Below are 14,329 nucleotides of genomic sequence, written 5' to 3'. Positions count from 1 at the left end.
ATAGATTCCGCCTCGAAATGCATATCTTGTGGGCGTCCAAACTCTGAATGAAGCAATTGGGTCTTAGCAATGTTAAGCTTATATCCAGAGTACCTACCAAAATACTCCGAAGCTTGTATTAACTTGGGGAGGGCAGACTTAATATCTGAGGTAACAATAGCTAGATCGTCTGCATATGCAAAAACCTTATAAGCTATGTCATGTATACAGACTGGTTTTATTCCAGCATTATCATCCAAGCTACTTAAAAATGGCTCAATATACAGGGCAAATAGCAGAGGCGATGTAGGACAGCCTTGCCTTGTCCCCCTAGTGATTATGATATTACCAGAGAATTGGCCTGCTATACGAAGCGCTGCTTTTGGATTTTTATATAAAACCTGAATAGCCTTAATAAATTCCACCGGAAAGCCCTTCCAAACTAAAGTTGACCACAAAAATTTCCAACATACCCGGTCAAACGCTTTTTCAGCGTCCAATAAAGCCACTGCAACAGAAGAGCTCGTAGCCTGCGCCCAATCTAATAAAGAAATGATCCTCTTAATATGATCTGTCGTATCACGCCGTGAAATAAATCCATGTTGTCTCTTAGATACCAGTAGAGGCATAAGATTGTTTAATCTGTTTGCAATAATTTTGGAATAAATTTTGCTATCCGCGTTAAGAAGGGATATAGGTCTATAAGATCCCATATCCGTATCTAGCTTCCCTTTCTTCAAAAAAATTACTATAGTGGCCATTGACCAAGAAGCCGGAGAATTACCCAAAAAAGCTTGTTGACACACTTGCAAAAATTCATTTTTTAGCGTATTCCTAAAAGTACGATAGAATTCCAAAGGGATCTGATCCGGACCCATTGCTTTGCCCAGAGCTAAGGCTAATATAGCTCTTTCAACTTCCTCCCACGTTATTGGGGCCCTTAAACATATTGCCTGTACTTCAGTAAGTCCTGTGGTTGAGACTCCCGACAAATAATCCTTCCCATCATAGTCTAAAATCTCAGTAGACGGGGGTTTATAAAGGGATTGATAAAAGTTTTGAAAAGCCCCCAGAACCCCTTCTCTCGTTTCTTGCAAAACCCCATTAACGTCTCTAATTTTTGTTATATCGTTATATGCAGCTTTTTGCCTTATTCTTTTAGCCAGAACTTTTCCAGTTTTTTCGCCAAATTCGTATGCCAGCTCCTTATATTGTTTATATTTTAAGGCTATTTTATCCGCCAGATTAGAATACACTCTAGCCCTATTCACAGCAAGTTCTTTTTGAGCACATTCTAAATCCTTACCCAACCTAATTGTCTCAGCCAGTTTCTGTTCGGATAACATAACCATCCTAAAATCTTCTTTATATTTACTTAACAGTTGTTTACGTCGTGATAGGGAGAAGCTAAGAGTTTCCCCTCGGACTACTGCTTTAAAAGCATCCCATATAGTTTGTATGGATGCTGTGCCTTTATTGAACAAAAAAAACTCCTGTAACACTTTGACCATAAATTGGCGATATTCCCTATCTCCGAGCAAGCTCCGTTCAAAAGACCATGAATGTTGCCTATTCTCTATTTGTGCATCAATTGAAAATCCCAAAACTAAAGGATTATGGTCAGATATAAGTTTAGGTAAAATCTCTAACTCAATTTTACCTCGATATTGTAGAGAGACAAAAAAATAATCTAATCTAACGAATTTTTTGTGCGGATCAGAATAAAAAGTATATCCTAAATCATTCACATGAGTTGCATTCCAAGTATCAAATAGACCATGATCTATGATTAAATCCCTTAGCGCTGTAAATAAACGGGGCTTCCTACCCTTATATAATGAAGATGTCCTAATATTTAAATTGGCATCGAGATGGATATTCAAGTCTCCACATAACACTAAAGGCTGTGGCCATTGGGCTAGCTCGAGGTTAAGAAAATGAATAAGTTCCGTATCGTCCAGATTAGGTCCATAAAGATTGCATACTGTAAATCTACAATGTCCAATCTGACATAAACTGATCACCCAACGCCCCCAGGCAGACAGCTTTTGGCTGATATTTTTGTTTTGAAAGCCATTAGTAGGACCTACTGCTGAACTTGAACATTATCCAATGTATTCTGCCCTAAGGCCGTAGAGACGTAAAGCACAAATTGACAACTAGGTGTTGAGTGGTACTGGTAACCTTGTTATCATAATCATTCATATCTTCATTGTTATTCACATCTTAAAATGTGAAGTAACTTTGAAGTTCAGATATGAGGTACTCGGATATGATTTAGATAGAGGTGTTTTCAGTCCGTTTCCAGAGGTCAAAAGATTTGAGCGACATCATGATGATTGGATAGTGGGATCTATGCAAACATGCTTAAATTAGAAATCATCCACCCCCTGACAAGACAGTCATCAGTTGGAGTCATTAGATCTGCTTTCTAGATGAAAAGTGCCCAAGTGAAAGAATGTCTTTTCACTATGTTTGTACATATGCAAGAGAATACATTTTTATATTTTAGCAAGTTTTCCCAATGAATCGAAACATGGTGGGTTACAGGTATTCAATTCTTCTGAGGTAAGTAATAGTAAGTACTAATATATTGAGTTATAGTTGGGACCACTGGTATTATGTGATGGGGAGGAACCAGTTAACTTGTCTGAGCAGGCTCGGCTCGGACCGTTGATGTGATTTGGACGTGATAGCAAGAGCTGGGAAGAGGACAATCCTAATTTATTTTTGAGTCTGTACACAATAGACATATTGGCTGGCATTGGTTTTGTATCTGACTGAGAAGGAAGCAAGTATTCACAGGATTATATTGTCCTACAACACTGAGTCCTGAGGATGGTCTTGAGGACCCTTTGGGCCATGGAAGACCAAAACGTGGCACAACATCCTTATTACCTTGAAGTATTCCAAACTGGTTTTTGTCATGTCACAACTGTGCGAGTATCTGGATGATTAAATCATTGGGACTAGGGAGGAATTCTACATTGTTCTGGTTAAAAGGAGTAATTGCACTTCCATCAGTCCCCGTACTTGATAGAGTCTAGAGATTTGTAGGGATCTGATGGTAGTGCCAGTGTTATAAATATAAATGAAATGGGCATATTGTTTATATATGAAATATTGATTATACTAAGGATGCGTGTTGTATAACAGTGTTAAAAAAAAATAACAGATTAAATATAAGTGAAGTAAGAGTCTCTGAGTCTCTGAATCTTGTAATATGCTTTCACCGCAATCGTGTGATTTATACAGCCTTTCTTTATTTTTTTCGTTTAGTGTATTGCTCTTGTGCAATGCTTACTTTGAGATAAGTCACATCAGGTGTTTATAACGAGCACGATCGAGTTGTGTTTAAAGGCAGTGCGATTGTATAGAAAAGTGTGGGTAGGGTGGCACTCTATGGGGGATTTTAGTTTATATGATTAAGCCACGCCCTTAATTATATAGGCTACGCACCTCTACCCCACCCCCCCCATTTTTTCACTCCATTGTTCCACTCTGTCATACAAGTAATTTACTCCTACGTTTGTAGGCCTCTGCGCTCTTGAGATAGTTCACCCTGGCTGGCTGTACCCAGTGCCAGCTTGTAGGACACTCACCAGCAGCTCCCAGGGACTATAGAAAGCATCTCCCATGAGCCTGCGCCCAGTGCGAACGTGAGCTCCGCTTCTGCCGCTCCAGGGTGTATTTTAAAGAGTTCCTGGAAATCCTTAGCATCAACTCACAATACCATTCAGTGCCACATAATTATATGCTACATAATTACACTGCACGGAATGCAACATACACTACAAATAATACCACTCAATGCCACATAATTACACGCCTCATATTTACACTCTAATAAATACAACATACACTTTCCATAATACTAAACATTGCCACATAATTACACACCACCTAATTACACTATACACAATGCAACATAAATACACTCCACATAATACTACTCAGTGCCACATAATTAAATGCCACATATTAACACTGTATCCAATGCAACACAAATAGACTCAACATAATACCACTCAGTACTACATAATTACACATCACATAATTACACTCTATTCAATGCAACATAAACACACTCCACATAATACCACTATGGCACATAATTAGAAGCCACATAATTACAATATACTCAATGCACCATAAATACAATGCACCAAATACCACTCAGTGCGACAAAGTTACATGCCACATAATTACACTCTACTCAATGCAACATAAATACACTCCACATACCACTCAGTACCACATAATTACAAGTACAAAAACACTAGAAGACTTTTTGTTTGTTAAAATCTTTATTTAATAAGGTTTTTCAGTTATATATAATGTCGTCTTCGTTTGTATAACGGTAACAAAAATGCTTAACACTTTTTATTATAACTTTTCAACATAATGAACAGCAGCCACAATGCTCTACAACATAGCCAAAAGTTCTGGCTAAACACATAAGGTCCCAAAGGCGAGACCTATTGGCTATGCCAATGCTTGTTTAAAATAGAGATGGAGCATATCATCAAGGGAGTTCTTGATCCACCCATTCAAGGTGGCGTTGGCTACCCAAAGATCAGTCCCAATTGCCAGTCTGGTATTAACAAGTGTGGCTAGCCAGGTATCTTTCCTAAGTTTTGACCATCTACGACCTTGGCTTAAAGGGAGTTTGGCATCTGCCAGTGGGACGGGACCCCCCTCCCCCAGAATGATTGAGATAAGGGCGTGATCTGTCCAGGCCATTGAGCGAGGACTCTTAATTATAAGGTTAGGCTCATTGCTGAAAACTGGATCTAAGAGATGGTCTTTAACATGAGTAGGTCCTTCCACCCTTTGCGTGAGAAGAATACAATGTAAATCCTGGAGAATGTTTCAAACCAGGACATTATTAGTTTCTTCATAGTGCATATTATAATCTCCTAAGAAAGTGAAATTCGTTTTTTCTGTGGCATGCTATCTCTCCGTGGCATGGCCAGCTACTATCAATCAACATGTCATGAAAATCTAGATGAGTAAATATGCGAATTTCAATGCAGAAGGCAAGTGAAACAAAATTCATTAAATTAATTATGAGTTGTTGGTGCCAAGGCATGGCAATGTCACTTACAGTCACTCAATACATCACCAAAATCATTAAATAGTAATTAAATTAATGTATAATTTCAAATTAGCAATCACCTTATAAATCAGCAAGACATTTAAAAAAAATGATATTTATAAGTGTAACTTAAAGTTGCCAAATATATCAACCCAACAATACTAATTATTGTCACTCTATGGATCGCCAAGTAAGTAGTACAGTTCATTATCAATATTAAGGCCCTTTTCCACTCCTGTCAATTTCATGATCCAAAGTGGTTCCTTTCTTCTTAATTTCAACTCTCTATTACCTCCTCTGACATCCAACAGTACTGTTTCTCAGCCATGAAAGGGAAAGTTACGATGAACGTCTTGTGATTTACATTCATGTGTATGTATTGCAAAAGGATATTTTGAGTCTCCCTGTTTAACTGCTCTAAAATGTTCCTAAATTCATTCACGCAAAGGTGTAATAGTGCTACCAACATATATTTTGTGACATCTCCACTAAAGGTATATCACAAAATTTGTGCCACAGTATATTTTATTACAATTCTTAAAAGTTTGGCCATTATTATAACAAAAAGATGCCACCTTATTCTTTGCTAGTCTGCAAACAGGGCAGTGACCACATTTATAAAAGCCATTTGTTACTGATGACCACCAAGGCATAATATTTGTGGAGCAAGGACAACTAGGGCTAATAATATTTCTTAATGTATGCCCTTTACAAAAGCTAATGCTGGGATGAGAGGTAATATGCTTACTAGTAATGGTATCTTCCATTAAAGGATACAAATGTTTATTTAAAATCTTACGGAGTTTATTAAATACCCAATCATGAGATGTAATAAGCCTTACTGTATCCTTGGCATTTAAAATCCTCTTATTTGTGTCTCTTAATATGACACTCCTATTTAATTGTATAGCTTTAGCACTTGCAGCCATCACTGTTTGTATATCATAACCTCTTGCTAGAAACGTCTGTGCAGTATCATGAACATTCTGTATGAATTAACTGTCCAAGCTGCAATTTTATTTTAGCTCGCACCATTTGTCAAAATTGAAAAGCCACTAGTTGATTTGTCGGAGGTTCACTAGATGCATGCAACGCTGAATTACAAGAAGTCTCCTTTCTGCACATCCGACATTGAAGTGTCATATTACGAACATACAACTCCACATCCAAAAAGTGAATACTCTCATAACTATAGTTTAACATGAAACTCATATTATAGGAGTTGGAGTTCAAATATGCAACAAACTTAAACAAAACCTTAAGTAATCCAGTCCAAATGATCAATATGTCATCTATAAATCTTCCCCAGTAGTATATGTATTCTACCCATTTCTCACCACCAGGGCCCCAGACCAACCCGTAAATAGGTACGCTTAAGAAGGGGCAAATCTAGAGCCCATCACTGTCCATATGTTTGATGGAACCAGTGTCCATTATATGTAAACGCTTCATTTTCAAGAATCAAACGAATCGTGTAAAATCATTTGTGTGTGTGACAGTAGTTCAGTAGGTCTCCTGTTAAGGAAATGTTCCACTGCTTGTAAACTAAAGTCATGTAGCATGTTAGTATATAGAGAAACAGCACTCAAAGTCACCAGTAACGTTCCTTCTTCCCAAGTGATGTCACATAGAAGGTTAAGGACATGTGTCCCTAATGAAAGATGGTAAATTAAATACATATGATCGTAAAAATATGTCAACAAATTGTGAAATCCTCTCTGTTGGCCCCCTTATACCAGAAATAATATGCCTGCCTGGGGGAAAGTCGCCTTCTATATGTATCTTTGGGAGATTAAACAAACGAGGGTAGCTGGGTTTACTGATTTTCAAATACAAGTATTCTGCATCTAGCAATAATTCCTTCTCATGTCAAATCTTAAGTTCATTATTAAGAAGGGAAGTAATACCTGGAATAAGATTATTGTCCAATCAAACACAACAGAAGGCATTACTCAATTGTCTGAGTTCTTCATTATCATAGTCATTCCTATTCATAATCACAATTACTATGTTGCCACCCTTATCCGCTTCTCTATCAATCAAATCTTTGTCTTCTTGAAGATGTTTTAAAGCTAACGTTCAGAATATGACAAATTATTCTTGCAAGATCTACAACTAGCTTTTCTTTTTGACATAATCCATACCAACATTCTTAAAAAATAAATCAAAATTACGACCCAAAAGCTGTGGAATCTTTTTAGATTTTCATCGTAGACCACTGTCAACGCTCAAGTCTGTATTGATTCCTAAAGCAGATGAAAGTGTGATGACCGCCTCTAGATCACTTTCACATTCTGTAATTGGCAATAGGATAGATGTATCTAGTACATCTTGAATCGATGTTACTCTAATCAGAGTGACCTGTTATTTGGCTATCACGTGATGGATTCACACTAAAATACTTCTTAAGTTTTAATTTACGTATACATTTTATAATGGCAATCTTCACTTGATACAGATCCAAATTAGCAGCAGGACAAAAACTCATGCCTTTCGTAAGTACTTTAATCATGTAATTTGCCAGAATTTTATCAGATAAATTTACAATCAATACATCTGAGGTATGCAGTAATGGAAATTCTTTAACTACTTTCTGTGTGTCCAAGATCCCTGCGATTTGAATATTCACTTGTTGTCAGGCGAGCTCTGAGTCTGGATTTATGCTACTCTTTTATCACACCTTGGTTGATGTATTTAGGGACTTCGTATATTATTTTATATTTTCCGATTTTACCCTTTCAAGACTTGTCTTGTGTGTGTCAAGTGCGATGGTGTGTCACACTAGGAAACACAATAATATAATATACTTGGGCATTACATTTTTCTTATGATCTTCATTTGGATAATTTTGTCATTAATATGGACTATTTACTTACTCATTTTATGTCAGTGATATTTTTCTGTTCCTACTCTGTCTTTTTCATTTCACACTTCTCTTTGCATTATTGTTTCGTTCACAGGGGATATGGTGAAGGATTTGTGTTCATTGCTTGGTTGAGAGATTGATTTGTAATGTTTTATGTCAATTATTGTTTTAGCGTAGATGAGGTCAACTGGAATACAATTATTCAGAGACGAAACACATGCTGGCTAATTTGTGGCAGAAACTGCGACAAAGATATGTTAATTTTGGTCTACGAATAAATAACACAAAAAGACTGTTTACAGAGCAGTGGATTATGATTTTTGTAGGAGTGCTCGGGATTTACTTCTTTGTGTATGGACATTGTCCTCTTGAAGAAAATATTTGGTGTCTTTTTTTCTTCACCCTTGAGCACCCAATCATTTTGCTTTGTATTACATGTACTATTCATCATTGCCACGCTTGACACTGAGCGTGTGTGTGTCAAATTTACCCAGCCGCCATTTTCCACTCTATGTTCGTGAAGCTCCTTAGCACAGCATCTGTTCAGTAAAGGGCAGAAAACATGTAATTTATTGAGGTGGAATTTACAGCAAAGAGATAGATTCAGAAAAAGTTAAAAACCTTTGTAAAAGACAGCTGCAGAAACTTATTTGCCAAAATACACTTCAAACACTTGAAGAGGAAGTCGTTCATAACTTTGATTTTAACACCAAGAATTGGGTCATTCATATGAAAGCACAATCAAAATGTACTTTTGTGATATTGCTCTTTAATGATCAAAGGCAAACACCTAGTTTGCGCAAATATACTGTTTTCAAAGCTGTAATACAGTAGAGCCATTAACTCATACATATGTTATGTTTGAAATAAAATTATGAGAACAAAGTTTTGAAGCATAATTTACTTTTATCCTGTAGCTGGCGAAGGTTGTTGGAACTTTCCCCCTCTATCACATAGTCTGAGACAATGCATACTTACCAAACCTCCTAAGACTATGGCAATGTAGTTTGCAGCAAAGGTTACCTTAAGCCGCAATGCAGTTAGCTAGAAAAACGAATATCTTGATTTGGGGCTGCACAGAAAACCTTATAGGTATGGTGCAGACAAAAGTTATGGATTCTAGACTAAAGTTCTTGGTATTTTCTGGGTGCCGGTAAATCCTCTGCCACCATCACCTTTTATAGGAGAAAAATTCCTGATGTTGTGCTCCTCCACAATGTTCATATTATCTTTTCTCCATTCTCTTCAACCAGGATTTATATGTGGACCGCCTGACGAGGGAAGCTGACCGTCTCCGTGAGCAGATCGCATTGTATGAAGCTCAACTAGAAGCACAGACTAATGACACCAAAGCAGCTCGGGAAACTGTTTCAGAGGTCAGTGTCTGCTACTTGATATGACTTAAATATATTCTAGAAACATTTTTGTGTTCATCGTCATAGAAGGCTAATGTCACTTCACCTGCTTACTATCTCTTTGCCTACACCTGCCCTGCTGCTATTTCCTTAGTGTGGCTAGCACACAGCTCTGCCTGTGTCCCATAGTCCAGATGCGTTACTTTCTCTGTTTTTCCAATAATCAAACTGACACACACATCTCTGCCAATGCATTTAAATCCCCACCTACCAAAATCCCTATTAGTCTAGTCCTGAGCCCTGCCAAACTCCCTCTGAATCCAGTACTGAGACTGTCTTACATTTCTGATAGTGTGCCTTAATAAACATCTGCCACATCCCCTGCTACTCCATTTCTGGGAACACACACAAATCTCTTGACCTGGAGCACCCCTGGCATCCAGTTCCCCGACTCTCCTACACACAAGCAGATACTTATGCTGAATCTGTATACCATATTTGAATAGCTACTTACTGCCTTCCCACTCCAGCTTCTCATTACTTCTAGACCTTTGCAGTCCTCTAAGGGCCATCAGTGCCCCCTCAACCCACAATGCCCATTTCTTTAGTCCATTTACTGCCCTCTTTCTTTCAGTACTCATTGGCCTTTCTTCCTCAGGACATTAACACTCTCTCTTCTCAGGTCTTAAATACCGTCTCTATCAAGTATTTTCCTTCTTTCTCTTACCAGGAGTTCATAGTCCTCTCCACCCAGACCTTAATGTCCTTTGCACCTGAACTCGTTGACCTGGCCAACATTATTCTCTCTCCCAAGGTTGACACTTTTCTCTTTTCCTACACCAATGCTTCCTTCTATCCCTTAGGCTCTTGCTATTCTAACTACGTAGGCTAATGCTGTCCTCTCCTTCACAGCCACTTGTTGTTTTCAACCTCCAGGATTTTGCTGATTTGCTACTGCCCTCTTGTCATCTGTTTTTGCTCAACTTTCTTCTTACGCCCTTCTCATTTTAAAACGTTGTTCCTCCTTTCCCTTACTGTTCTCCTGACACCCATACCCAAACCCTATCCGCTCTTTCTCTACAGACCTTATTTGCCCAGTTTTTCCAGGACCTCGCTGTCATATCTCACTAGGCCCTCACTGTCTTCTATCTCAGACCATACCTTTCTTCTCTGGCTCAAAACTGTCTTCTCACGCCAGAGTCCCTGCATGACCCCAGCCACCCCTCTAGTCTGCCTTCTCTTCCGTCATAGATTCACATGTTTTAATTATTCCCCGTCATCATACTGGGAACCTTTGGTATTCAATGTTATCAAGGCAATGTATATAGACACTCAATAACATTGAAAGCAGATATAGACTACCTCATTATGTGACCCAAACTCCGGCCAATGATGTAAAGAGACATAGAGCTCTAACCCTTCAAGAGACTTTCAACATCCAGACTTTCTAGAGCACGACTAGCGTTAGGGAATCCTCTGAATCTCTGCCCACAGACACTAAAGAAATAGTATTCTTAATATCCCACCATGTTCTTGCTATTTTAGCATTCTGTGAGATTTGGTGGACTTCTGCTGAATTATTTTTAATTATCTGAGGAGAAAAATAGCATTTTTGTTTTCTTGAAGAACACCCAGGCTAAAATTTCTTAACAAATTCTACAAATTGTGTGGCAAGAGCAACATTTTCATGGAAGGTGCACACATGAAGCATTTCTATTGTCTGCAGAAAACATTCCACTCTTGCTGCTAAGGCTCAGACATCAAGTCAGCCACTCACAGAGAGAACCAAGGAGAAGCTGGATGATGCTCACAGCAAGTGCACTTTTGAAGCTGATAAAAGGACCATTCCTATTAAAAAAAGAAAATGAAAGTAAATTGGTGAGCAGCTTTGTCGGATCCCAAACCAACTACAACAGTGCCAACAGCATGTTCGACAATTGCCATATTATGGCACAATATCGTAGATTCCTACTTCTCACTGTTCATCACTAGCTCCTTTACCGCCGGCTGTGCAACTGCAGCTTTCATTATCAATGTATAAGTTAGTCCTAATTCTGCAGTGATTGGAATACAACGGATGGGAGCACATTGCCTTTGACTAGAGCCTTATTAGCTTTAGAAAACCTTCTAATGGCACCAGCACCAATTATATGATTGGCCTTGTCAGTTTTGCCTTTATCAGTGGTCAGAGTATCACTGGTGTCTTCTGCTTGAGCAGTTTTCATCACTTTCCTTAACTGTTTCCTTACGGACTTGGATGGTGTCTCCGATAACAATTTCACTACAGGCTCCACTTAAGTTACTTTAAAATGCTTCCTTTATTCGAGAACTTAAGGCGAAAGATCAATAAGAGCACGGTTCAAATAACATTGCAGCTTTTTTTTGTGAAGAAAAAGACAACCAGGCTGCTATAGTGATGAGTCATATGCGCATACAGTATGTGAATTTTAAAGAGGAGAATGATTGTCCACTCTATCATAGGTGTAGCCCTCACTTTTGTACCTCACCATATAGATGCCAGACACTATGACAGTCCACACAAATGATTAGTGCGAATTTCAGTGGATCTAATAGCAATACTTCAGACTATGATTCTGGATGTATTGTAGAATGCTTACTGCAACACCAAAAACTGTGAGATGGCCTGCACCTCCACCACCAACACCTAACTGCTTCCCACCCCCTTGTCACAGAGACAAGGATTATTGACAGGGTGATGTTGCAGATGACGATCAAGGTGAAGATGGACTGGTGGAAGCTGATGATGATGATGATGCAGTAACTAGCCCTGAGAATCAACAGGAACCTTCCACAACAAAAGACTCGGAGTACAGGAAATGTATTGCACCAGACAAATTTGGGGAATGTTATGGCCTTGAAAGAGTGTTTCAGAAGTTTAAACTTCCTCTCTCTCGTAAGTGGAGAAGTGTATGTCTTGTTCAATGTTTAGTAGAAGGCATAAATGCAACCTCTGACTTCGACCATATTTGGGAAAAAGGATTGTCACTAATGAGAAGTCCAGCTGTGGCTTCAGTTAGTGTGTCAATAATAGAAAATATGTACAGGGCACTGAAATCATCGCCTTACAGCATTCTGAATCAGGATAAATCCAATTTAAGTGGTCTTAATGACAGCACATTGAAGGTTAAGAAACCTATCCACTCCCTAAACATATCCTCCAGATAAGAAGACTTTTAGTGGGTTCCATGGGTAAATGAGAAAATGTTTTTTTTCATATATGTAAATCTTTTGAAGAACAAATACAGGAAAACAAAACAAGGACGACAGAGGAAATCTGATACAGAAAAGTGCAGCTTATCACAGCCATTTGATTCATAGTTATCCTCAAAGTAGAAGTGTACAATGAACCCAAGGCCAGAATTCCTGGTTTTAGAAGGGTTTCAATTGCCAGTCAGAGCATTGAATCATGTAGATCCTCAAATAGCCAATTCTCATCAGGAATCATTTGGGCTGTCCAGTAATATGCTGAGCCCCCAGTCCACCCTCATACATGGGCTAAGTACATATTTTATAAGAAACTCGGGGAGCTTCACAGACTATACGTTTTTTGTGAGCATGACCTGCACTTCAGCAAGAAGGTAGGTGGAAAGACAAAGGTAAAGATTTCCAGGGAATACAAAACATCTTGGAAGTATGTTCATCTTACAAAGCACTATTCTACACCTAATGGAGAGGAGCAGTGAGGCCCAAGACTCCACATCTTTCCACATACGCTGCATCAAACGGGTAATATGTAATCCCAGGCCTCACTATGATCACATGTTAGATGGAGACCCAAATATTAGAATACTGTTGTGACTACACAGACGTGGGAACTAGAGATGAGTGGCGGCAGAGGATCCACAAGAGAAATGTTCATGGATTTGGGCCAATTAACGTTTAACCTGAGGCATCCCCACATATCTGGAGCATCTCCATCAACCTTTAGAACGAGGCCTGCTAATGTTGGAGAAAGATAAGCAAAGCATCCACGTATAATGCTATCCTGGCATTAGCCCAGTTAGACCGGCAAAAGCCTAACATTTGGGCATCTCATCAAACCAATTCCACTAAGGGCTCTATAGGAAAAGGCAAAGAGGGGTGGAGACAATAGACAACCTTGCCGGGTACAGCAATCTGTGGAGAATGAGGGGGACAGTTTATTGTTCTCGCTGACTTGTGCCTTTATGAGCATTACATAAAGCCTTTACTTAGGTGTTAAAGTACTAACACTTTGTTCATTTTTCCATAATCTGTGAAATAAGGGCCAATGCACTGTGTCAAATGCTTTTTCGTAATCAGTTGAGACCAGGGCTGCCAGACCCCGAAGGCCAGAAGCCCTGGCCTGTGTGACATGGAAACATCTCAGGGAGTGGCTGGTGCTCCCTCTGGGCATAAAACTGTTTTGAAAGAAGCAAGTATATCGGCAAGCAACTTTACCTTTACATTGAGAAATGAGATGGGTTGTTAAGATGATTACTTTTCTGGTGGCTTATCCAGCTTGAGAATAGTGGTGACTGTGGTCTTCCTGAGATCCGGTGGGAGAGAGGCTGTCAACTTTATCTCACCAAACAGACTTAGCAAATGTGGAGATAGGAGGTACGAGAAATTCTGATAGAGTTCCACAGAAAAACCATTAGGACCAGGCACTTTGCTGGACAGCATCTCTGCGATAGCTGCCTCTACCTTCTTTAGTGTAAGTGGTTGATCAAGCTCTGATTGTTCGTCATCACACCTCTGTTATCCCGACCAAGTCTCTGTGGTCTTTGAACTTGTATTAGAGTGGATTTCTGGGACAATTTTAGTCTCCACCCTCTTGAGACAGCCAGTGGAGCAACTTACTCATTTTGGTACCAAATTTGTATGCTTTATATCTGGGCAACGTCCAGGCTAATTTTGATGTATCTAGCAATTTGTTTTTCATTATCTGACGTAGGCATCTGTACTCCTGTCTGAACAGTGTATCCTGAGCCTGTGCTTAATAGACAATATTTCATTCTCTGTGTCTACAATCTCTTGTTCCCAGTCTGT

At 39.0% G+C, this 14,329-nt stretch overlaps 1 protein-coding gene across 1 annotated transcript in view; it reads left to right on the top strand.

Moving 5' to 3' along the window:
• The window catches only part of CCDC40 (coiled-coil domain 40 molecular ruler complex subunit), a 708,731-nt gene that overhangs the window by 214,957 nt on the left and 479,445 nt on the right, over window positions 1–14,329 (top strand). Inside the window, exon 10 of the mRNA XM_085617438.1 lies at window positions 9,197–9,319. Coding sequence (XP_085473564.1) covers window positions 9,197–9,319 — 123 coding nt within the window. The remainder of the gene's footprint in view (window positions 1–9,196; window positions 9,320–14,329) is intronic.

The sequence above is a fragment of the Triturus cristatus genome, chromosome 7, assembly GCF_964204655.1.
Source record: "Triturus cristatus chromosome 7, aTriCri1.1, whole genome shotgun sequence".
Classification (NCBI taxonomy): Eukaryota; Metazoa; Chordata; class Amphibia; order Caudata; family Salamandridae; genus Triturus; species Triturus cristatus.
Note: the sequence above shows the minus strand (reverse complement) of the source record. Positions and strands in the feature narration are given on the sequence as shown.